Source organism: Manacus candei, unplaced genomic scaffold, assembly GCF_025592945.1.
Source record: "Manacus candei isolate 608988 ecotype Guabito, Panama unplaced genomic scaffold, ASM2559294v1 h1tg000015l, whole genome shotgun sequence".
NCBI lineage: Eukaryota > Metazoa > Chordata > Aves > Passeriformes > Pipridae > Manacus > Manacus candei.
The window spans coordinates 17,347,782-17,374,141 of NW_026138063.1; the positions used below are offsets into that span (position 1 = coordinate 17,347,782).

The window sequence follows — 26,360 nt, forward strand, 5'->3', positions numbered from 1 at the left end:
ATAACTGTCTGCAAATTTAGGAATTTGCAGGGTGCTTCCTCTTACTGATGTTTCATGCCATTTTGAAAGGGGAACTGCTACCTTGGTCCAAAAGCAGAGATGGGCCCTGGGTCCTGGCAGCACAAACCTGTCACTGTGTGCTCAGTGGTTGAAGTCTGCTACCGAGGGGCTCAGGAGGAGGTGGCTGTTCTGTGAATGACTTTTTTTGGCTTGCAGATGCACATGAAGTAAGAGTGCAGTTGTTTAGGCTTTCGAATCAGAGAGGGTGGTGAGGAGAAAGGATGTGATGGTGTTTGAGACAAAGATAGATTTTCAGTTGCAGTGTTTTTTCTACAACTTCCTATTTCAATTTGCATTACAGGTGGGGGCTGGGTGTATTTATGGCTTAATGAGACACTCTCGCCTTAATAGCACAATATTATTCACAGGAAGAAATGAGTTATTGCTGGTTTTCTTCTTCTTTCTGTTCAGTTACTGTGGATACAGCATGTAACTTTTAGACATACTTCCCCCTTGAACAGTGTACGCAGCTTCCAGTTGTTGTGCTGAAGCTGCTGAAGAAAGGAGGTTAAAGGAGCATAGTTTTTAAAGAGAGATTTGTTTGGTGTTTAATTCCTACGGATACAATGAGCTTTCGTGGGAGATTCAGAAAGGAGTCCAGTGAACTGCGGAAGAAGAGGAGGACCACTAGGCGAGTGAATCAAGGAGAAATTCACAGATTAAGCTGTGTGAGTATCAACCCCTTCTTTCCCCTGTTCTGCAAAATTGCCAAGAAATTGCAGGTCAAACACCCTTCATGCTACACAGAGGAAAGCATAGAATTTATTTCTCAGTGTGTATGTAGGATTGACCGAGTCTCATTCAATCTGTGTGATGAGACTCTGAATGCTGGAGACCGATTACCGGAGTCTGAGACTGAAGCACAGGGAGTTCAGGAGTTTACAGAACTCAGGTGCATTTGGGAAACTTATAGACTCTCTGACACCTCATAGAAAGTGTCTGGTAGTTCCATGAAAATCCATAATGCTGCTTCTGGAGTAGAAAGTTAGTCTGTGCTGTTTTGGATTTTGTGATCTCTGATGGGCATCTCTCAAGGCCAGGAAGAGGAGGAAGACACTGTCCTTCTGCAGTACAGAGAGCAAATGGAAAAGCTCCAGATCCCTTGGTTGAAAGCTGGAGTGAGGTTCTGCCCCACGAGCTAGATGGCACCTTTGCCAGTGATGGCTTTGGGCCAGGACTGAACCTCCTGAAACTCCACCATGGGCCCCTGTGAAGCTCACATTAACTGCGTTGTGCCTAAGCTTTACTGACTGAAACTAAAACTGCAGATAAGTTTAGATAAAACGCTTAGAGCCTGCTGTTGGGGAGTCTTAGGCAAGTACTGGTTTTCAGTGTATTCTCTTAACTTGAGAGACTACTTTAAATCATAAAACATGTAATGGCTTTCCCAAGAAGAAGCAATGAATCCTTTTCTTCAACACAAGAGGTGTTTAGTTTTCTTCTGTAGTTTTGTACATCCAATTACAAACTGTGTTTGCATGTGCATGCTGAGGGCTCTTTCAAGGCTATTGTGCATGTCCAGTGTAACAGAATCAGTGATAATATGCCAAGGAAGAGCATTTTCATTAACTTTTTTAAATAGGAAGGAAAAGAACTTTGCAGTTGTAACACTTGGTCACAAAGATACTTTGTGGTTCATCTAGTAGGGTGCTTGGGTTTTGCTTGTGACTAGCTGCTCTTTTGGACTTGTATTTTGTATGGAAGTGGATCTTTTTGATAAAGCTACTTTGCAGTGTAGTTCCTGCTGCCCTGAGCTATTGGCATACAGTCCAACACACCATGTTTAAGCTTCATGGTCTTGGGCTCTCAGAATGAATGCTTATGGTGCTGCTGAAAGCATCTAACCTTGGCAGTTCACGGGACTTTGGTAGAAGCTAGACACTGCTAGCTTGACTTCTCCTCTTAAATCCTGGTTAGAAGGGATTTTTTTCATTAATGTACAGTTTCTGACTATACTTTAGTGCTCACCAGAAGTGGTTAAAGTCTTACAGGAAAGTATGTCTGGAAATAAAGCCCGAATAGTAACAATAAGCCAGCAGCCTGCCTGCACATAAAGAGAAATATAATTGTTCCTTTTTGCCTGTATCCTCTGATAACAGAAACTGAGTGTTCAATTTAGTGGTGTCAAAGAACCTTTAAATTTTATTGATTCTTAGAAATCACAACAGTGTATCGTAGTTTGACCTAAAACTTAGAGGGCTTGTAACCCTGTGCCTGTTGCATTTAATTGGAAATAGGCAACGTGCCTTTTTCATCAGAGGCTTTTGGATCACACTGCATTTGCCCTGACGTGGATGGCTGCCGTGTGTCTGGGACATAACTCAGCTTTTCAGGGGAATCTGTGCTGATTTCTGTTCTTTTTCAGACATAAGATGGGGTCACTGTGTCATATTATTCTGTGAATGTATTTCTCAATAGCTTGTTTAGCCCTTAGGAAATGCAGGCATACTTGGCTTTACTTTTGTGACTTGCAATCTGTGTCTTTCTGCCCAATATTTCATAATTGGAGCATGTTAAATCTTTGGCCTACAGGCACTTTATGCTATCAACCAGCAGCCAGTTTCTCCTTCATGCATCAGTCCTCCAATGCTGCAGTTTTCAAAGTGGTGTCACTGCCACTGCATCTGTAAAGGCTTTTGTATGTGGGGACCTTACTCAGAGAGTGCATTTCTTCATATACTACACGTATACCTGTGTTTTCTGTAGATGGACTATATCATTTTCTGGAAGCTCCATTTTTTGTAAGACTAATTCTCTGATTAGCTTTAATTGATTGTAGGTTGTTGACTGAGCTCAGTGTGGCTGACCAGATTTTGCTCTCATTTACATCCTGTGTGTGTAAATGCCTTGATAGCCAGATAATTGATTGGGTGGGGAGTTGATGTCAAGGAAACAATAATAATTTTAATGTCATGGTGAGAGATGAGTTTATAATGGCCATGTATAGATGATACCAATTTTTACAGATAAAACCTCTGTGGAAATACAATAATTTACTCAGATATATAGCGTGAGAAATATCTATAACTTGTGAAGAGATAAGTGACTATAGTGTAGGTAGAGAAAGAGGGTTATTCACTGAGTAAAATGAAGTGGAACAGCATATATGAGATTTTGCCCCATGGGGCAGTGACTTATTACTAAGTACTCCAGAAGTCAAATGGTATTTTTTCTAAAGTTTGTTTAGAGCTAATGCAAACATTTTTCTTGGTTGTTTTTGCTTCAGGGGCTTCTGAAGTGGTTGAGCCCTTTTCAAAACTATTTGCTCAGCAGACAGGTCTAGGTCTTCATACATCTAAATTTTAGGTTTGAATTGAAAATGTACAATGGATGTTTGCTTGTGTGCTGCATTGCAGCTTCATCAGACATGCAATAGTGATCAAAGTCTTCAGCATAGGAACATGATAAGAGCTTTCCCTTCAGTCCTTGAAAAGCAAACTCTCCTGTGCACTCTAAAGACAAAGTCTACTAGAAAGAAATCTTTATTTTCAAAGTAAATAAAATTGTTTTTAAAGACACTTTTGTGCTGTGCACAGCATTATGTAAAATATACCCCATTTTAGCAGCAGGTTTGTGCTGGATGATCCTGATGGAGGAGCAGGTGAGGTAGGATCCCCCGGCATATCCTTCCTTTGGTACATTCCCTGAGCCTGTACACAGATGACCGTGGGTAGATCACTCCCTCTCCCCTTTTCATCCAGTTTACACAAACAGAGGGGACTGGTTTGCCTGTTGCTGTAACTAATTCTGTGTAGTGTCAGAACTGGGGTTCTACCTTTGCTAGGAGGGTCATCTGAGTGCCACGTAAGGGCAAAAATTGGGAGTATCTTTTCTTATATGTAGACTTCCCTGAGACTACAATGACTGTATATGTGCAGTTATCTGTATATACCTGTGTGTGTGTGTGTGATAGACTCAGAAGTGCTGTCTACATGAACTTTATACTGGAAGCTTAAAAGCTTTGGTCAAATCCAGTACCTGCAGGTTGCAGGCTGGTTTTGTTAAGGTTTCTGTTTGCAGCCATGACTCTGTGCACCTGAGGCCATGCTAGAAAAAAGCGAACATGAAGCAAAGCATGTTTACAGAACAGCTGACCTAGACTCACTTCAGCATCCCCTTTGTGGTGACAGGGCACTTCTCCTTCCCTGGGGTGCAGTAATCATTAACAAGGCAAGTGGCTGGGTAGAACACTCCAGCTCTGTTGGCAGCTCCTCTCTGCTCTCCCACAGCTCCATCCCTTTTGCCCAGTCCCCTTCCACCACATCCTACCTGTCTGTTCGGATGTCTGCATGAAGAGGAGTGAATTGCATCTTTGGCTTTTGCTTGCTTTCTTTATGAATAGATTCAGTGTGGTACCTTCAAAGAAAGCCTTTTGTTGCTAAAACCGTACTTTTTTTTTCCTGGTTAAGGTCAGGTAAGGGGAGAGAAAGTGGCTGAGTGTTACCAGGTTAGAGGTCTGTGTAAATTAAACTTTAAAAAAAAAAACCTTATGATACTTTACAAAACTTTCTTGTTTTTCCCCTGAAGTGACCTATGGGCAAATATTTAGTCTAGGCTTCAGAAGTCTTCACATTTAAAAGCTGTCATTTTTGACATTTTGAAAAGCCAACTGATTAAATTTAATTTTAAAACTTAACAGTTTTATTAGAGGTCTTGTCAGGGGCTGATTTTAGTAGTTGTATGATTAAATGAAACTTGTTTATGTCCTTCCTAAAAGAGTTTCCAGATACTGCATAAACAGAGAGGACAAGTAAGTTGTTGTCTTGTTACCTTGAATATTTTCTGCAGACTGTACTGGTAATTTTATCCAGTGTCTAAAGTGACAAGTACTAGTCAATAAAGATATACATGCCTGTGCATATACATCCCAGATTCAGAAAACACCACAGAGAGGCTACAGTGTCAGGTGCATAATCATGGATGAGAAACATAATTTAGAAAATGCTTATGATTAAGCAGAGAACAGCACAAACCATCCCCTCTCTCCCCCCAGCTGGATGCTCTGCTGAAGCAACAGTCCTGTGTGGCTTGAACATTTTAACTGTGAGTGGGGTGGTGTTATGAGGCCTAGAACTTTTAAAATTCATAACGAAAGCAACGATAAATTCTAACTTGGGAAATAAGAGGTATTAGAAAGAGTAGGTCACTCCCAGTTGCCTGAGAACAGATCTCTGTGGTTTGAGCAGCCGTAACCGTGGTCGCTCCTCGGTCAGCTTGCTGGAGAAGCTACGTGTGCCACTGAAGGCTCTGATGGCTCCAGCTGCCCCATCAGTTAAAATGAAGGTTTTCTGAGTTAGCTCATCCAGATGAGGGGTGTTTCAATTTTTCAAATGTTTAACCCACTGAGTTCTCTTACAGTAACTTTTAAAGCTGGAAAATATACAACGTAGATCTTGATAAATTTTGATCCAAAAAACAATGGGCATGTAGGCAGTTAGGATTCATCCTACCCCAGCTGTATTTGTACAAAGTAAGTATCATTTAGTCACGCAGGTCCCTTATTGGTGTCAATCAGAATTTTCATTGAATAAAGAGGCCTTTAATGAATGAAAATTACTTTTCACTTTCATTATTCCCAGCAGGGTCTTCAACAGGTTTCGTTGCTTTTGCTCTGCCTGAGCTGATGGGTACTAGAGAGTCTTGGCAATTTCTGAATCACTAGGAACTGGGGGGTTGAATTCTTTGTAATCCCTTGCTGTTTTCTCTGTGGCAGAATTGTGTGGGAACTGGCAATCCCCTTAATGAAATTTATTGACACGTTGACTTCACTGCTGCCACTGAAGAGTGTATCAGTTGTGCTGTGCAGCCCTGACTGGATTCTTTCCAAATAAAATTCTCCAAGTTTTACTGAAAGTCTTGACAAATTAAGCATATTGGACCTGACAAGTGAGTGTATTTTAGGCTGGAAGAGAGGGGTATGTAAAAAAAAAATTTCTTTGTTCCACTAATTTTAATAAATTTGTTGACTATGTTTCACACTGAGCCAAAGGAAGCCTTTGTAATGTGGCCAGAGAGTTTGTTGACTGTGAATAGATGCAGAATAGGCCAAGCAGTCATAAAAAGGAGATCTGAATCAAAAAGAGAGGCCATCTGCCTGCTGGTTCTGGCTGTGCCTCCCTGTCCATTCCCCAAATACCTTTTGCAGACGTTGAATTGCCTCTCCTGTGCTTGAAATGTAAAATTTATTTTCCTTAAAGGAAATCTATAACACGATGCAGACTGTGTTGGGAGTGGAGAGAGGGGTTGAGAGCATTTTGGGTGGGTGAGACCTGTCACTCCCAGCTCAGCTGCTTGAGGGTGGTGGGGACACCATAATCCCCACGTGGCTGCTCTGTCTCTGCTCACTGGGTACAAATGCTGCCATGGGAGCCACTGCCAGGAGCACTCTGGATCTCAGGCTGCTCACCCATGGTCTCTGGTGGTGGTGGGGAAAAAGGTGCACTCAGTGGAGATATCCTTCCCACGGTGCCCACCTCAGGCACCAAACTGCTCTATTGTCTCATAGAGACATACCTTGGTCCTACAAAAATGCAGAAGTTTTGGTGACTCTATAAAAAACAAATTGTTTTCCAGCCTCAGCTTCATCTCCTTGAGTATTTAGGATTTGTGACTGTCACATCTCAGAGCTGCTGGACAGTCTGCGTCACTAGTATGTCTGAAGACAGGGTTAAATTCAGCATTTACAATACACCTCCACCAAAAGTCATGGAGTCGTGGCTGCTCTTTAGCTTCATTTCAGACATGCTTGACAAAGAAATATTCAATTGAATTTGGCCTACCCTGGTGGAATATAATTAACTACATATATTAACCATATAAAAAAATAAAAGGACGTGTTATGTCAGAGACAGAGTATTTAACTGGGGAAAGGAAGAACCAAAAAAGTGTGAAAATCACTTCACATTGATGCCATCCTGGAATGTAATTTAATTTACTGTTGTGAGTTTTAGTAGAATTGGGTTTGGTGAATAATATTAAGAAGACAATAAAAATAAAGGAAGGCAATGCTGTTATTTTAGTAAGTGGCCCTTTCTCTTGTAAGTCTGCCCATTTCAGTATTTCAAATGTGTAGTAGAATGAATTGAAATTTTAGACAAACCATAGCTTGGATGAAGTATAAAATCAGAGTCTTGCTTGATCTTGACCAATCTGACCATCATAATTGTTTTGACTCTCTTTATGAACATGCAGTGGATCCTCCTGTCACAGAGGTACTTTAGTCCAGGTAACTGAAGTCCATCAGCTTAAATTCTTTTTGTTTATCTGTTTCTTTAATTTTTTTCTTCCTGGCATGTGGAAGAGAAGGAATTTATTTAAACATCTATATTAAATTCAATAAATTTTAGATACTTTGGATTCATTGTCAGAATAATATGTCATTGAAGCATTAGAAAATCACAGCATTTGGTCTACTTTATTTTTAGGATGGGGAAGTGCTTGGGATGACTATCCAGAGACTATTGGTCTCAGTTACATCATTTCCTCCTTTGGGGAGTGTTCACAGAAATACGACTTTAGGAGGATGATAGATAGTTATGAAGAGAAGATGGGTGTAAGCATTAGTGCACAATGACTGTGCAGCTGGCAGCAAGCCAGGTACCATATCTGATTCTGTAACATCATTTATATGAATATTTTTGCTCATTACTACTGTGGAAAAATAATGCTTTTGTACCTAGACCAGAAGATGATGGCAATGAAGCCATATATCACCGGTGGAATCTGGGCTGATTCACCTGTGTGAAATTAAATAGAGATTATTCTCCTGTTGGCTCCAATGTTCATTTAACAGCTTTTCAGTATCCCAAAAGAGTTTCAAAAAGTTGGGTCACCAAAATTCAAAACTACATGCCACAACACTGTCAGGGTGTGAAGTAAATAATACTGCTGAGATTGTTGTAGCAGGTGAGGAGTCAGAGAGTGCCTTTTTACTAGATGTATTCACAACTGTTTCAGCACAACTAAATTCATTACTCACTTGAGATGAAGAATATAAAAAGCATTATAAAAATCCAAGCCAGCATAATTCGATCTTGGCTCAGATTGCCAAGTTGGCCTGTTTCCAAAAAGAACAGACAAGTTAAATTGAGAAGAGGCAGCACTATGGTTATTAAATTAGCTTTAAATCAACCCTACTCATTTACAGATCTCTGCTAGTGCTTGCAGGCAGAATTTGCTAATCCCAACATCACTGCTTCTGTCTGCCTGTGAGGAGAAAACTGAGCATCCATCCCGCAGCTTCTAGAGATAAACTAGAGATAACCAGCTGCGACTTCCCATCAAAACTGCAACACTAAGCATTGCAGTGCTGAGCTTTGCTGAGTTCAAAGTACTGGCTCTGCAAAGCATGTAGTCAGTGTCCACAGTACCTAGTCTTATGGTCTGTAAGAACATGCAGAATTGATGAAGAGAGGCATTGTGTTTATTATATCAGCATGCTTGTTGTTGGCAGGGAATGGACTAGATGATCTCTGCAGCCACTGCATTGACAAGGATGCCCTATTACTTGCATCTCTGATTTATGGGAGTTGGCATAATACAGTATTGCATTTTATACAGGATTTTGCTGTAATGCCATAGAAGGAAGAAAGTAATTTTTATTGCATCAGTAGAAAAACATCACCATTAATATTGAAGTGCTTTGCTGAAAAGTTCTGCAGTAAATTTGATAATGTCACACCTACCTACATTTATTTCAGATGTGTAATCTTTCTCAAAAGGCTTCTCTGTTAACATCTGTTAAAATGTTGCCATCAGATCGTGCCCTTTGCAGCACTGAGAGTAAGAGAATTAGTGCCGTGGGAACAGTGATGTTCATGCACTTGCTGTGTTTCTCTGCTTTAGGGTTTTCTTGAGTTGTATTCTTGTCTCATGTAAATGACCTTGTAGCTGCCAAGGAGAAGTTTTCCCCTGGAGTGTTTCAGCAGCTATCAGGAGTGGTTTTCTGAGCATTGCCAGTTTCTGAAGAGCAAAGCAAGGGCAATGTTACATAGCTTACCCTGCCTCCACCTGCATCCCAACATCTGTGTGATGTTAATTTTGAAGGAGATGTAGTTATGTTCACCCCAACCTTACAGGGATTTCCAGGGGGAAGAAGGAATACCTCTTAGTTCTGCAATAAGAGTAGTTTCCACGGCCATAGAGAACCTGCAAATGCTAGGACTTTTTATGGGATCTCCCCATATTTCAAGAGAAGTCTCAAGATTTCTGGGATTTCCCAGCTCTTCCATGGTCTTTGACTTCAGTAGAAAGGTGTCTATTTATGTCATTTGTTTACTTAATGATTTTTTTGAACTTTTGAAAGCTGGCATTTATGATGTTTCCAAGAAGCATCTGACCAATATTAATATTGTATTGACATGTCTACTTTGAGAGAGTGGACAGTTATGATATCAGTGGCATATCTGACTTATTAAAAGTTGATATTGTTGCAAAACCATTAGCCTGACAGTATCAGCTCTGGGAAGGGGGTGTTCTCAGTGTGATGTCACAAACTTTCTGCAGAAAATGTTCTTGTTTTAGTGAAACCACTGTACAGGAAAAATGGCTCAGTGAAACACTCGTGCCTCATAAATGTCAGTGCATGTATATTTTCACTTTTTCTTTGAGTTTTCCTGTAAGTGGTTGCTATAAGGTTTCCTACTGAAGACAACAATTGCACTACTTACAAGTTTGCTTTCTGCTAAATTTAAACTGAATGAGCTTTGTTCAGACCTGGGCATCATTACCAAAATGAGTGGTACAGCATAGAGGTGCACTGGTGTTTTCTCTTCATGGTTTCAACTCCTTGAAGCTTGTGTTTATAGAGGAATATTTAATACATAGATACAATGATAGATTTAATGATGGAGAGTCTAAAACTCCTGTTGAAAGGATACTGCAGTGAGTTATATGTAATTTGAAAGGGAACAAGAACAAGCTGTGCATGGTGACATGGTCAGATGACCCCATTAAGTTCCTGTGGGAAACCACTGTCGTCAAACTACGCACTGAAATCTCTCTGAAGAATATGGCAGCTACTCAGCCCGAGAGCTTCTTGAGCAGGGCTGGATAATTATGTGTCAACTGGTGCAGACCAGGGCCAAGTACCTGCTTGAGACAGTTTAAGGTGCTGTGACTGGGGGTCATATGAAGTCTCATGTGTCCTAGTAGGGCTCCTTGTCTTACCTGAACATCACACAACGAGTGTGATGTCACAGAATCTAAATTAAACATTAAAGCAGTTTCTTCCCATGTTGCCTAGAGAAACTGTGGTTGCCCCATACCTGGAAGTGTTCAAGGCCAGGTTGTATGGGACTATTTGTTCTATTTCTTACTATTATGTGTTGGTCTTGCCTGTCTTTTACAATTCTTTAATATCTCAGCATCAGTAGATAGTGCTTTTGGCTTGTGAATGCTAAACACTAATGATTTCAGAAGTTTATTAACTCTTAAGCTGACAAGCAGGACTGTGAGAGTTAATAGACTGAGAAGAGACGTAATAGACCGAACTGTTGAAGGAGCAGTTCTGACTTTTTTAATTGTCTCTCCATCCTTTGATGGAGCTTTGATGCTTTGAGCAGGGAATTGGAGTGGATGGCCTGCAGAGGACCTGAGTTGTTCTGTGATTCTAGCATCAGCTGCTCAGCAATTGAATAACCTTCTAGGAACATGTGTATCCCACTGTTTTAATCTAATTTGTGTGGTTGAGTTACTGATACTTAATTAAACTTTTCATAGATGCGTTTGATGCCAAAGGGAGTCTTGAACTCGAAATAGAAGGGTAACAGTGTTTACAAGAGCTGGAGAGAAATCTTGAGATGGCTGTGATGACTAAAAAAAAAAAGGAACTCTTTAGAACAAAGTCAAAAGAGAGAAGGACTTTTATATTTGAACCATTGTATATATAATGGACCATATGTGAATTTTATATACGTATATACATATATAAAAAAATTCAGGTATGATCCTTTACATATATATATGTATATATAAAAAATCAAATACAGTGGACAATCATGAGATTGTCTTGGAGAAATTTGTTTTATGGAGGTGTAAAAGCTTTCTTTTTCAACACACCTTGGTTTTGATTTAGGGAAGAGGGAGGGAAACTTGATATTAATGTGGATAGCCCAATGCAAGAACAGTGGGTAAAATACTACTTGCTTAAGGTCCACTATTGCATCAGACTGAAGGACTGTTCAGCAGAAGTGTTTCTGCATTTGCTTTTCACTAGTGTCCTTTTTCATTCTTATCACCTGCTTTTCCATCCCTCCTGACAGTTCTCTTGTCCTTTCTCACTCACTCTTTCTGATACTTACATCTTTAAATTAAGCAAATGTTGTGACTCGAATACTTGACTTCATTTGTTTAATGTATTCTAGCATGTCAGACAGGGTTCTCTTTTTCTATTTTTGGGTTGTATTTCAAGACATTGTGACTTCAGTTTTGTTTGGTGGTTCCTGTGGTGGTTTCTTACTTTACTGCTATTTCAGGCAATAACAGAGTACTATTACCATGATACTACTCCTGTTTCTGACAAGAAAGACCATGGGGGTGGACGCCAGATAGTTTATTCCAGGAGAATAATCTTGGATTATTACCAACTAAAACAATATGGTGGCATTCACAAGCTACCAGCAGTTCAAAGGGTGGGACTGTGTGAGACAGTGAAAAAATTAGTAGGTTTCTTATTCTAAAACATGTTAGCTCAAAGTCGTATCTATGTTCGTTTCAAACTGTGTCTGTCATTTTGCCTGCAAATATTTACGGGGAAAGAGAGAGAGAATTCCTGAGAATGCCAGGTAAGTTCATGTGGTGGGTTTAGTCTCTGTAATGAGCTGACAGATTGCTCTGGAATTATCAGATGGAGAGAGGCTGTTACAACTGGCAGAACTTCCTCACTTCCACTCTCTCGCGTGAGCTCAGCTACAACAAACTGAGAAGACTGGGGTGAGGAGAGAAATTATTCATGCTTTGGTGTATAAAAGGGGAAATATAGCAGATCTCAGTTTATGAGAGGGAAGGAAGGTAAATTTGGATGTAGAGAGTTTACTTGATTTTTTTTTTTTCCAAAGCAGGAAAAACCCAAACTCTTGGAGCCTCTGGATTATGAAGCTGTTATCACAGAAATTGAAAAAAGTATTGGGGACAGCCAGTTTAAGGATCTGATATTATTCCCTGATGATGACTTTTCAGTAAGTACAAGACAAATATGTGTTATTCTTTTCCTTTGGTTCATCTGTTAATTTATTTTATCTCCATTGCTAGAGGGAGAGCCAGAAGTTGTCCAAGGGCTCTCTAATATTTCCTTAATTCATGCTTAATGCTTTACTTCCCTCCCACTGAATTCACTTGTTTTTGTTGGGTTTTTTCCTTTGACATTTTTATATGCGTGACTTTACTATTCAGGATTAGATAAAGCTCGAAGCCCTGGTTGTTCCCAAATATATTTTGGGAACTCACTAAACATGTTATTCCATAACGTATACTTGTCTGTTTACTCAGCACAGTGGTAGTTTGGCCAGTGCTAGAATCTCTCCCTACTGTTATAGTCTAATTTAATCTGTAACTTCTGATCCCATTCTGTTTTGATGTATTTGGCCACTAGAGTCCCTGGTGCTGAGGAAGGCTCCCATGGGTGGGACGCTGACAGGCAGTGGATCTCAGACCCCACAGCCATGGAGCTGCCTGACCTCATCCTGGGCTCTCCATTGCTTGTCCTGCCAAACTGCAAAAAAACTGAGAACTTGGAAGTCCAGGGCAGCTCTCCCAATGGCAGTGTGGGGCGGCTCAGGAGGGCAGGGGTTGCCTGCTGGGCAGCTGGGGAGGTGCATTGCCAGGCAAGTGTGCGGGCATCGCACAGCAACTTCTTCAAAATCAACCCGTCTTTGTCAAATATTTAGGGTTTGATGAATAGGCATTCTCTAATGGAAATACATTTCAATTTTGTCACCAATTGTAACTGCTATGTGAGGGCCCTTCCCATTAACTCATGGCACTGCTACTGTCCTAGGAGGCCAGCTTAATCTTATCAACTGCTTTGTTTTACTAAATGGCTCTATTTCCTTGGTGGCATTAGCTGAGTTAATGTGCTCATGGGATTGAGAGAAAACTAAACAGAATAGATTTCCTCATTATCGTTAATTCCTTTATCCATTTTGCACATTTGTCAATTTATGAAATTGAAATTTAGCATTACAAAGCTGACTAGACATACTGTGTGCTGTCACAAGGCCCTTGAGCCCTTTGATTTAGAGTAACTGAGCTCAAGTCCACAGAGCAAACCCTCTCAGTGAAAGAATCACATCCTACTGCTGAAGCTCTGTCTGTCAAGCATATTTTCATAGCCTTACTTTTATTTCATTTTGAGCAGTTGTTGCCTGCTTGGATTTTAGTAGCTACTTCTATTTTGTTTCGTCTGTGTTATGCTTTGCAACTATTCGGCATAATCTATTTAAATTTAAAAAAAAACAATAAGTAAAAAGATGAAGACAGGTGAGAGAGGTACTTGCATGGTAGAGGTGGCCTGTACTCACAGAAGAGCAGGGGTAGTAGTAGGTAGGGTCCATATCCTGGCGATAAATCTCTCTCATCTTTGTTATCCTCTGTCGAAGTCAGCGGCAGTAACAAGAGCCTCTGCCTCCAGACAGGACTGCAGAGCTTCCGTACCAGGCAAGTTTTCCAGTTGCAGAGTCTCTATTTATAGACCTGCTCTGTCCTGCTGAAATATCACCTGTGTGCGATAGCCTGGGTCAGCCATTTGAGTAGAAAGAGATCCACGTCTGACTGAATTAGGAGGTGCTCAGGCTGGCTCTGAGTGGTATTTAACGTGATAATGCCCCAGGAAATGGTGGACACTGTTTAACTAATGATTGCACTTGCTGCAGACTTCGTGGCTCAGTGTTGATACAACCCCAGTTTGGGCCCATAAAGTGAGCAAATCCTATGGACAAAATGGTCATGCCTTCCTTATAACTCTCCTGCCTGCCCAAAGCCCAGTTTCCATTTCAGAAAAAGCACGTTAGCTCAGCTTCTTCTGTTCCTGGATCTTGTGAACAAATTTCCCTTCCATTGTTGTGCTGTGAAACAATGGCCAGTGGACATTTCTGCAGCAATACATCAATACAGCACTTGCACTGTACTTCTTGGTGGTAGTGAGATGGAGTTGATGGGCTTCCTGTTGTGCTCATAGAAAAGGCAAGCTTGTTAGTGATGCTGGTACTTTTGCATCCTCATCACTGGGTTACTGTACTTCCTTCACCTTCTGTTCCCCAGACCTGGCCACACTCTCCCTTGACAAATGGAACTGCTGCTGTCTGGCAGTCCTATTTCTCAGTTCTCTTCTACATGTTTTCCAGAAGGGAGGCCATGAAAGAAGTGTGACACCTGCCTTCAAATTGGTCTTCCTCTCATCTTTAACCTTTCACATCTTAGTCTTGCCCAGTTTCATTGTCATACATTTGTACTTCTGCTCCTAAGCACTGTCATATATGCAAGCAAAAAAAGCTGTATCCTTTCATGACTATTTTTTCATCCTTTCTTCATGTCACCATCCTTTGGAATTCACTGAACACTCAGCACCCTCTTTTCAAATCTCTCCAGGATCTCGAGTCTTGCACAAAGTCATTGATACTCTCCCTTAGTGACAACAGGCTCAGCACCCCTTTGCTAATACCTTTGCTTGTGTGGAGGTTTGGTAACTAAATATGTGTAAATGGTATGTTGATAAATAGAAGTTAATTGTCTTAAAAAGGTAGCTGAAAGTATTTAATAGGCACTCCAATTTGGTATGGTATAAAACATGTTAAACTCTCTGGGTCATGCAAATTTGTTCCTTCTTCTCTCCCTATGTATGATTCTTTTTAAATCTCTGTTTGAGAAGTGGAACTCAGACTTTTTTAAACTGTGTGTAAAAGTGTGGCCAAATGCCTGGTTTTGAACCTGCAATAGAAACATTAATTAATTGCCTAAATTTAGGACCAGGTATAAGATGGCAAAGCTTGCCTGCATAGTGCAAAACCTAATGAAGTTCAGTCTGATATGCTTCTGACTCTTCTGGGCTTTTGAAAGCCCACCTGAGCGCCCTGTTCCCTCTAAGTATCTCAGAGGCCTTAGAAGAAGAGGGGCTGAGTTGTGCTGTTGCTGGTCCTTGCCATCACTACAGGTGTGACTGTTTCCAGGCTTCTTTTTTTTTTAGCTCTGAACAAGAAAGAGCCAAAATCTCCCTGATTTTCAGGTTGTGAAACCTCTGCTATCTAGATACTGTGCAGGGACAAAAGATGATCATTTGGATACAGAACTTCATAACAGAATCAGATACATCTTTAAGGGGAGAGAGCAAGAGTAGGAAAGGACACTGCCTCTTCACATGAAACAACATGTGTGCCATAGGGGCAGCTTGGAGCACAGGCCTTGGAGCCTCCTTGGAAATACCTCTGTAACCATGACTTATTTCTGAGATCAGAAGGGTTGCATTGGTGAGATCACGGTTTATTTTCAGTAGCACATGAATTAGCTCCCACTTTCCCATGTGGCAAGCAGTATCTGCTCATTCTTAGAGGAGCAGAAGTTGAGTCCATTACTCTCATGACTAATAGTATATGGGTGTTCTTGACGTGCAAGTTCACATCATCCAGCAGGAGCAGGAGAGTGAGAGGTATCTACAGTTCTAGGGACACACTCCAGCTGTTTAAGTAGAGACAGCTAATGCAGTCAGCAAAGCAAGCTGTGGGCAAAGCTTAGCCTCTCACACGGAGTGTGATTTAGGCAGTGATGCTGCAAAATCCGCCCTTTAAATGTGCTCTGTGCTTGCTCTCCTTTCACTTTGCCCCACACACGTACCTCCATGGTGAGGTCTGTGCTGGGACAGCAGACCAGCAGTTTGTCAGGGGGCCTCAGCACGGTGGTATTTGTACAGCATAGTTGCACCTTAGACTACATTTTAATTTAATGGACTAACTCATTGCAGGTTTTGTAACGTTAAGTAAATCTGTTTACTTGGATGAAAATGGGGCTGAGCAGCTTTTCTTTAGAGAGAGATCGAATCTAAACATGAACAGAGAGGGACGTGTCTGCCTGTGTGTGGTTAGCTCTCTTAGGAGGGCAGCCTTTGCAGGAAGTAAATACCATCATTGTTGATGCATCCGTCAAAAGATTTAACCACTGGTAACAGACTTTCAGACTAAAAGCTATTTAGAATAGATTCAGACTGAAAATGTTTGAAATGGCTAATGGAGTTTGAACTCCGATTTCAAATGCTAAATTCACCATGTCACTGGAAAGTAGTCACTGCCTGAAAACATTATTCGTAATTAGTTGTCGATAAGGAGCAATATTAACTTCTGTGTTTCGCTGTAAAAGGTGGATGTAGCAATAGAAGGTGCTTAGTGAAATTGCACCTTATAACTCATCCGACACCTGGGGCCAACATCTTATGCAAATGTGACAGCCTGGCAATGCCAGAAATCATGGTTGGATATAGGATATTTATATAAAATAGATTAAAAATAATTCAGAAGAATTATAGAATTGAATGTTTTAGGCTGATATCTGCATTATTTGATTAGTTTGCATGCACAAATGACAGGGTAATTGACCTCTGGTTTGAACATAAAATTGCTATGATTGCCTAAACATTAGAAAATTAGGCTGCATTTACAGCACATTTATAAATACTGAATTTTCTAAATAGAATCCTTTATTTTGTTGATGACTCTTTCAGCAGCACATAGCCTGTTGTTGAAATTTAGTTGTTTTCTGAAGTAAATAGGTTTGGGTGATTAATGCTATGCCTGATCAGCCTTTAAGAGCATTTAACTTTGGAAGTAATCGTGTATGAACAGGAAGTGCCTTTGTGGCCTTTTGCAGCTAAGTGGTTAAACATAACTAATTCTCAGAAGGGAAGTGCTTTGTAGTTTTTAACACAAGGTTAAATATAACAATATACAACATTTTCCATGTCCCAATTCTTTGTAAATAAGCCTGTGATGTTCTTTGTTAAAGTCTACAAACGCACAAGCCCAGTGTTACCTGATTTCTCAGGTTTGCACGGCTGTGTTTCTTTCTTTCAAGTGTGGTCATGTTAAGGACAGTGGGGGAAAGTACCACAGGCAAAACAGTGGGGTTACAAGGCTTTTTCAGCTACAGTCTTTTTAACAGGCTGTGTAAGAGGAGGGAGGCACAATGGCCCCATTAGGTAAATGTTAACTGTCTTGCTCAGTGTGTTGATATCAGTTGACAATAAGTGTTGTACTGGGTAAAGAAGTTGACCTGCTGTGTCTGATCTATAAAAAAGATGCTGGAAACTATCTTCTACATGGGGCAGATAAGCTTTACTGTGGGTGAGCAGGACAGGTTGTTTGTTGGTGTCTTTGAAGCTTATTCACCATCGTGACAGGGTCAGTGTGAGGTACAGAGTACATCACATATCTCTTCTCCTGTGGCCTTCCACTCTGCCTTAGTCTGGGAACAACAGATCTTCAGCAGTGGTGTGTGTGCTGGAAGGACATTGTGCGTGTTTTGCGGCTGCTGCTGCTGGCTGCAGGGTCCCAGCCCAGGGAAGAGCTCCATCTGATGGGCCACAGGGACACCCGTGGGTTTTCAGCTGTGCTTGGGGATTGTGTCTTCTTGTGACTGCCTAAAAATCAGGACTTAAAATGTCGCGTATGTGTGAAGTAAAAGTAACAAGGTGCATTCCGGAGATTGTGGGTACTGCTGGGAAGTCCCTAAGCAACCAAGGATTCAGACATCTGTTACTAAACATGGCCTGAAAATTCATACTTCTCCATCTGCTGTCTCTTTTACTCATAGACTAAATGATTGTGTAAATCACTTCACATAGTTGGTAACACAGCTGGGTAGAGCCCACGAACTCACACTTAGGAAACTGTGTTTGGTTTGTTCAGAAGAACAGAATTTTTTTCACTTTCTGGTGACTATGAGGCACTGTCATTATTCATGAGAGCCAGAGTGTTTTAATCATGTATCCTGAACTCTCCAGATGAAACCAAAAAGTTTGGGGAATCCCATGATATTTCTGTCTCAGTGATACATACCTTTCTTTCACAATTACTCACTTAGAAAGGGATGGGGGGGAAATCAGAGTGGTCTGTGTAAGCTCTAAGGAAAAATGCAGTCAATAATCTGCAGGCAGTTGTCATGTAGAGTTTGGGTGCTTCAATTTATAGAGGAAAAACATCACCTTTTAGCTTGAGACTTTTTAGTCTGAGAAGATAGGAAGGAGAGCCTCCAGGGACACAGTAAACACTGCAAGCTGCTTCATGGTATTATTAAGCAGTGGTTCTTCATATTAAACCACTTGTATGCCATAGACCTTCTTCTGGAATTCATGGGCCTTTCTGTAATGGAAGAGAAAATGAACTTGGGAGGTCAGATTTGTCTGGGTTTCTGTCTTGAGTGACAGAGTTACTCCATTGCAACTGAGAGCATAATCTGGGCTGCTGGGGTTTGATTTTGGTTTTTTTACCTTCTTATGGCAGAGAAAATAAGTGGGACACATCTGTAGCTTAGTTGAAAATACCCCAAAGCTTCCTCCTGTGAGCCTTTTGCAAAGTGGCTGCTTTGCCTGACCCCAGCATGGGGGCCCTGGGTCACACACAGGAGCACTGCTGGTGGCCCTGGCCTCTCGTTGGCCTGCTGGGAATTAAGGGAAGCTTGGCTCCTTGTGGAGAACTTCTGGAGATCCACTTCTCTGTGTGGTTTCCTGCTGTGGGGCCTGCCAAGCCAGCTCAGTCAGCAGCTGCTTTCAGAAAAAAGGGACTAATTTGTGCAGCTCCTGTGGAGCCTGGAAGAAAGCTGCAGGCTGTGCTAGGAGTCCCTTGTCAGCCCTGCCCTGCTGCCTGTGCCCATGGGGGCAAGTGTTCCTCTGAGAAGCTGCTGCCTGGTTCCCCTTGCTTTCGACCATCAGACTGTCCTGTGGCCCTCCTGTTGTTGGGAGGACTCTGCTCCTCTCTTCTTGCAAAGAGTCAAAGCTTTTACTTCTGTCTCCACGTTCCTTGACTAAAAGGAATGAGGTTCAGAAGTGGAGAACACAAGTATCACTGTTGGATTTGGCATATATTTCTGGGAGAGGATGTAAGGAAGACTTGATGACATTTACTATCAGAAACTTAGGAGACTGAAGCAAGTTTACGTGAACAATTTTATTCCCAGAAATCTGATCGAACTCTGCTCTTGCTTGTAATTAATGCTTTAGTTGATAGTATTGAGTAGTGTGTGTGGGCAGGGTTGCAGTTGTTGGTATGCATGTGTTGTTGGCTGCATGACAAATTGAAAAAATGCAAGCCATGATAACAAGGTTCTTAACCTTTTCATGAGACAAAACTGCTGTTCTGTCACTTTGACTAAATTGCATATTTTTTGTTTATTGCCAGATAGACACAGTTTCACTGGAAATCAGGACACTGTATCCTTCTGTACCTGAAGATGCAGAACAAAAAGCAGAAAATTTATTTGTTAGAGAGGTAAGTATCTAGTGTGTATATCCTTTAATTTTAAACAAAACCAAGGGTTTGGGGGAGGCTTGCTATGATTATAATTAACATCTTTTTTCTTTCAGTATGCTTTGAGTGATTTGAATCATATTTGAATTTTGAAGGCCAGAAGGAGGGGGAGGGTTAACAGCATATCTGCAGTTGACTATTCTGAGATGCTTGTATCTAGAAAAATTTCAAATGCACTGATCAGCTGTCACTGTACTGTTTTCCAACTGCATTCTCTGTCACTACTAGTTCACTGATATTGATGTTGGCATTTTTACATGAGTGCTGATTATTGGTGATCTGAATGCTCTTTGCACTTCGAAAATATTGATATCTTTCAAAAAAAAGATAACTAATTGGCACTGGTTTAGACTCTTAAGAGTTATTACAAAGTGCTTATCTCATTTGGAGGCGTACATACAGCTATCTGAGGAGTAGGTGCACCATGAAGGATGTGTAGGGGGTTATAGATGGTCAGTATTTAGAGTCTGTTCTACCTTTGCAGTAGAAAGTTGAACAAAAAGTTCTTCCATGACTGTTAGAGCCTCACCAGGAGTGAATAATTGCTCTACCTTTAAAAAACACCTATGGTTGTATTGTTTACGTACCTGATCTTGGATTGTAGGAGAAGATTGCTCATCCTGCTGCCTAAGGAACAGTCAGGTTGTCACTGACAACCTGACATTGGAGATGCTGGTTACACTGTTTGGAGGAATCTACTTTAAATGGCTCCCTGAACCTTCTTCATCTTCCACTACAGATGTAAAATATAGCTCACCGTGTGCATTAAACACGGTTTATGAACCCAAATTTTCAGTCAGCTTCTACAAGGAGTTTAATTCCAAGCATTTATAACTAGCCTATAATAGGTACATTCTCTACCTTTGTTTCGCAGATTGGGATTTTTCACACCTGAATTTCTGGTTTGAAAAAATATTTCATATGTGCTACAACTGCAAGAAAATGTGTGGAGGAAAATTCAGTTGAAGACAAACACGGGGTTTGGAAAACATAAAGTCCAAGACTAGGCAGAAATGTAGCTGTTGAATTGTATGCAATGTGACATTTTACAGGCTGGCTCTATTTCTTTTCAGCAGGTCTAAAAAGAGCAGTAACAATTTACTGCCAACTCAGATTGCCTGAACTTTGCTGTCTTTCTTAATCTGACAGCAGGGTTAAAAGATAACATAGCTCATGGAATTATCTACCTTCCCAGAAGCCTCACTGCCCTTTCAGCACTTTGGGGTCTGCTTTTTACTTTAAGGTTCCACAAGTTGCAAGGCCAGCATTGTGCTCATGGCTTTACAAAGAAAGTGGTGGGTCTAAAAATGGAACCTAGTACACAGAGTCTGGGAATCATTACAGCTGAGTACTCCAAGGGGGTGCTAATGACAACCTGGTAAAATACATATTGAGCACATCTATTAGCTTTCTCTGCAATACCAGTGAGCCAAGGAGAAGGGGAGAGAGGAGCTATGCAGTGGAAAAAAACCAGTACTACAGGACTAAGCCTGTGCATGTAATAGGAGCAGTAAGACCCTGTTTTAAAGTAGTAATGCATATGTTCCATTTTGCCACAAAGCCAAAATCTATATATATGTATATATATATGTATGTATGTATATATGTAATAAATTAAATTCCAGGAAGAGGATGGTTTCCAGTCGAAAATTAAGTAAAACTGAGCATGGGGTTCTGTGAAGACCTGTGATTGTGGTCCACTGCAGCAATTGTACGAATGTGTACTGACCCAACAAAAGTCTGTTGTGTTCCTGGTGGGTGTTCAGCACTTCTGGATGGATGTGCAGGAGTGGAGTTTGTGACCTTCACTTTTTTTTTTTTTTTGAACCGTGAAAAAACCAACGCTTTACTCATTGAAGGAGTCTCTTCTTTCTTCAAATATAGTACGGTATCTGAACAGTGGAAGTCCATCTTGTACACACTTGACTCTCTGTTGGTCATCTGGACTTGTTACAACCCAGAATCAAATGCCTAATTCCCAATCAGACTGGGGGGGAAGATATACAAAGGCAATGTACAGCTTCATCTTGCTGAAGCCGTTTTAGGAACAGTTGTCTCTGACTGTTCACTTATGTTACACTATCTCAGTGGTTTAGCAAGTTGAGACACAAAGACTTGGAGCGAGTTGGTGAACTGCAAAGGAAGGGTCTGCTCTTGGAGGTGAAACTAATTTTCTTGCAGTGTGAAGACATGGTACTGAAATTATTTCAAGAACTCAGATCCATGATCTCCTGTCTCGTTCTTTGTTGGCTTCCAGATGGTCTTGTCTGCAAGGGCTGTCAAAAGTCTGTGATAATGCCTTAAAATCCTGTCTCTTCCTGGGTACTCGTTTCTCTAGTGACAGTAGAAAAGCTTTACTTCCATCTCTAGATCTTTCATTGCTAGAGTCCTTCAAGGATAAGGAGTTTTTTCCTCAGCCCTCACCAAGATCAATATGTAAGACAGCTTGGGAATTTGATCAGATTTCCCTTCCTCAAGTGACTGTAAACAATACTTAGGGAAGCCATGATGACTCAGTTACCTGTGCAGTATCCGTATGTGGACTCAAGAGAGCAGACAAGTCAGATGAAGGAAGATGAGGCTGATGTTGCTGAGGAAAACTTTCAGTATCGGTGGTGTTTGCTGTCAAAGGTTTTTGCCTCTAGCTGTCTATTCAGTTTTCTTACTGCTGCTTTTAGATTCCTCAGGAAGTAAAAACTTTCACTGTTGGAGATGCTTAGATGTTATGGCAGTGGGTAAGGCAGAAGAATTCATTTTAAATTAAGATGTCTGACCATCTATCTCTGTGTTTTGCTGAAACTGTAATATGAAAATTTAAAAAATAAAACAAAGGTGATAAGCAGTCTTTGGTAAGTATTTTCTGCATGCAAAGAGAATAAATATTTTACATCTTATGGTTGATTAATATCTGAGTCCATTTGTTAATTTATACCTAATTATTAGCTATATTTTAAAGGTAATACTTTGTGAATTGGTTATTCTTATACCTGTAGTTGTCTTAGGATGTTTTTCTTGTGGACTTTTCCACCTTAACTTTTCTTAGGCAGGAGAAGCCTGATGAACTAAATTAGGTTCCAAGAAAAGAGAATTTTCCAGAAACTTATAAAGCCAGAATTAAATTGTCTTCAGTGGGTTGGGGTTTTTTTAAGTATTCCTGGCTTCCTCGAATTCTGTACTTTCATCATGCTGTGTCCTTCCAAATTCTGAAATTTCTTACTCCTAACAGAGTCAGCTGCACATTTGCTGTATTTATGCCAGTCAGCATTGTCCTCATGGTCCATAATTTTGGCAAATAGAAACATTCACTCCACAAGAAACAAAATAAAATTCTTCCTTTTAGAAGGAATTCCTAATATCACCCTTCCCAACTCTTTATCCTGAATATTTAGATCAAATATCAATTCTTTGGATTTCATTTGGAAATATAAGGATATAGTGCATTTTGCAATTCAAAGTATTATTTAGTTTGAGGAGCTTAAGCTACCTAATGGCAACATATTTAATCCTTTATTGGCTTACATCAAGTCAATATTTTCAGGAAGCATGTGGGCATGTGAACAGACATACACGCTCTTGTGATATTTATATCTATAGGAATGAAATTCTAGGTAGTTATGAAATAAAAATCCAGAAAGTAAACAAATATTAGCTGTCAACTGTCCTTTATGAAATGAGTTTAAGCCAGATGATCCTTCTAAAAATGATAGGTGCTACTTGGATAAGTTTTTGGGAAGCCTGTTTGCAGAGGGGCTGGCCCTGTGGATGAGGAGGAGTGTGTAGGAGCTGTGCAGGGGTAGAAGGAGTAAACTTCCTAGGTAAAAAACACAACATCAAAATGGAATAACAGTGTAGGAATATTGAAATTTCATTTGATGAATGATGTAGTTACTTTTGTCTAAGATAATACAGTATTCATGTGGATGTCTCTGAATTTTCCTGTGAGGGTTTTCTAGATGTGCAAGTGGGAGTTGTCACTTGTAGTAACCTTGTAGAGCCCTTGCCGTTCATCTAGGGGATTTTTTATTTGAGATTTTGCAAGTTGGGTCTATAGGATCTGTAAGTAATTATTAAACATGAGTTTTATTAATCACAATGTTAAAAGAGCCACAGCCCCCTGTATAACTTCTGAAAGTTGTCCTGTGTCCATAAAGTTGATTTCTGAGGCTTTTTGATTTGAAGGCTAATCTGCATTGCTCTTACTTCTTTCAAAATTAAATTAGAATGGGAACTCCTGTTGGTAAATGTCACCCAGAAAGTTTTGTTATTGCTCATCACAGTGTAAATTTCCCCAACTTCAAAATCAAATTTTTTTCAGTACTTGGGAGAGCTGTGGTGTCAGGACATAATATGTTACTAAAAGATAGTCATTCTTTTGATAGCACAAAAGGTAAATACTTTTTAAAAATGTTTGATATTTTAAAACAATAGTGTGTTTTAATGTTTTGGTTTGTTACATGGCTCTGTCATTGGACTTTACTGTATGTGTGAACTGTGTTATTTTGGGAGCGGTTTTGAGAGGTCCAGAAGGAAGGTCCAGGTTGGAGGCAGCTCGTCGTGATGCTGCCATGCTTGTCATGGGCATAAGGAATCTGGGGTAGGCCTGGGTGGAGGGCTGAATTTCAAACCAGGGTGATCTCACCACCTTCCACCTTCCCAAATCCCAGCACACTGGCTTTGGGTGTTACAGCAGAGGTCAGAGGAGGGAGGAGCAGTTGGGAAGGCTCTATGAGCAGAGCCATGCATGTCACGGGAAGGGCACAGAGCCATCCTGCAGCTTTTCCTCTGGCACTGTGTCCACATCCAGCTCTGGAAGGTCTTGGCTTTCTGTTTCCAAGCTCTTGCATAGGCTTACCATCCCCTGTTCAATATCTCTTGTTTTCCACCTCAGAAACAGCCCCTCTTCCAGAGGGAGTGAGGGGGTAGAGTTACCCTATGCATGGAATTCTTCTGCAAGAAGCCCAGTTGTTTCATAAATTACTTTTATCATATATTCTTCTCTATTTCTGAAGGCCACATACGTAGTGCTGTCTTAGAGAGCCTGTAAGCTTTTAGATGTTCCAAGGTGTTTGCTTCATTTGTATTTCTCTCACTTCCCATTCCCTTTTTTTAATTTTTTTTATTATTATTTTTTTATTATTATTATTTTTTTCCCCCTCCAAAAGGTTCATTTCCATTGCAGGGTAAATCTTTTTTAGTGCCTTTTTCCCAGTGGTAGCCATCATGCTGTCATCACCAGAGCCAGAGTTAAGAAGTTACAGGTGGAAAAATCTTGCAGGATTGTCTGTCTCTCTAAGGAAAAATTAAGCCCTCTGGGCAGCAAGAAAAAAAAAAAGTAAAGACCTGAGTCTGATAGGGCCCTTGGGAATGGGCTGTGCAGCCTGCCTGGTTAACAGAGTTCATGTAAATCTGTGCCAACCCTCCCACATCCCGAAACTTCCATTTCTCCGTCTACATTTTTCCTCCCCCACAGTTCACTTGAGCTCAACAGCCCTTGCATTGGTGCCTCTGCTCTTTGCCAGAAATATTAGGATCCAGCTCTGGCCTCTTGATGAAATTTCTGCCTCTAGAAAAGTTTTTCTTAGTCCTCAATTCAGGTTTGCAGATACTTTTCCTGATTGTTAAAATTCCATTTTCCAATAATAATTTCCAATTATAAAAAATCTTTGTAAGTCAGTACAGTCAGCAGCAGTATTTCGAGTTGGGATATTCTGAAGAGAAAGTGCTGTACCCTTTTTTTGGTGTTAATTCTTAAGCTAGATCTAGTTTCCCCACAGCAAGCTAGTTCAAAAACAGTGGTAGCTGTTGCAATGGGCTGGCTTGTCTTCTGTGAATTTACTGAATGATACTTGAATGTGCTGCTTTGTCCCCTTTGATTTTTATTTTGATTAGCTTTTTCTTGGAGGAGCACAGTAAACCTTTATAGTTACAAGCTAAAATACTGTGGCCTGCTCTATATGTAATTTACAACTGCTTTTTTGAACACATCAGCCTATAATGATTGCAATAAAAGCCTACATTGAGAATTCTCTCTGGGCTTTAATTGCATCTGTAAGTAGAATATTCAGTAATGGATGTACCACAGGAGAAAAGTAGTCCTTTCTGTAGAAGGTTCAGTTGGTTTATGTTTGCTAAGGAGAAAGTGAGTGATGTGTGAATTGGAGGGTCTGTGCTCACCCTCAGAACATTCAATGAGCTTTTCACTGACTTACATAGAACAGAGCGTATGTTGCTCCTGTAGGAGTATTCTTACAGGCCAGGTGACTATCACAGCATTTTAACACAAATACAAGAGTGACCAAGTCATTTTATGAAGAATCACAAAATAGAAAGGTTGAGGTTTAGTGGTTTGTTTTTTTTTTTTACTCCTCTATTCAAAGACAAAGTGCAAACAACACTGGAGTGAGGTAGGAACATGGTTGTCAGGGTTAACTTTGGGCCTGACCCTGCCAGGTGCAGAGTGAGTCAATTATAATGCCATAATATTGTGTTCATTCTTGGAGAATATGTGATTATATTGTCTAATAGTCACACTTTATTCTACATCCTATTAGATAATGATTGCTTGTGTCAGATGAGAAGGTAGGTACTGGATCCATGTGGAATGTGTTTACTGCCTTTGGTTGTGCTGAGCTGCTCAGTTCAGTGTTGAGGAGGGAGAGAAGTGCCTATAAATGTGCACCCAGTTCCTTACCACCTTTTCCATGCTCTAAACCAAAGAAAGATGTCCTAGAAGACCGTGAATTCACAGATGGCTTCCTAAAACAATTTGTGGCTACTTACTCTGCGTAATTTCCACAA

General features: G+C 40.6%; 1 protein-coding gene across 7 annotated transcripts in view; it reads left to right on the forward strand.

The window, feature by feature from the left end:
• The window catches only part of DOCK10 (dedicator of cytokinesis 10), a 122,986-nt gene that overhangs the window by 20,432 nt on the left and 76,194 nt on the right, over positions 1 to 26,360 (forward strand). For 4 of the 7 annotated variants that reach the window (XM_051781413.1, XM_051781419.1, XM_051781415.1 and 1 more), the window contains exons 2-3: positions 12,117 to 12,236; positions 19,434 to 19,523. In XM_051781413.1, coding sequence (XP_051637373.1) covers positions 12,117 to 12,236; positions 19,434 to 19,523 — 210 coding nt within the window. Of the gene's footprint in view, positions 1 to 539; positions 729 to 12,116; positions 12,237 to 19,433; positions 19,524 to 26,360 lie in introns of those variants that run through there. The other 3 variants (XM_051781417.1, XM_051781418.1, XM_051781414.1) reach the window with 3 other exon arrangements.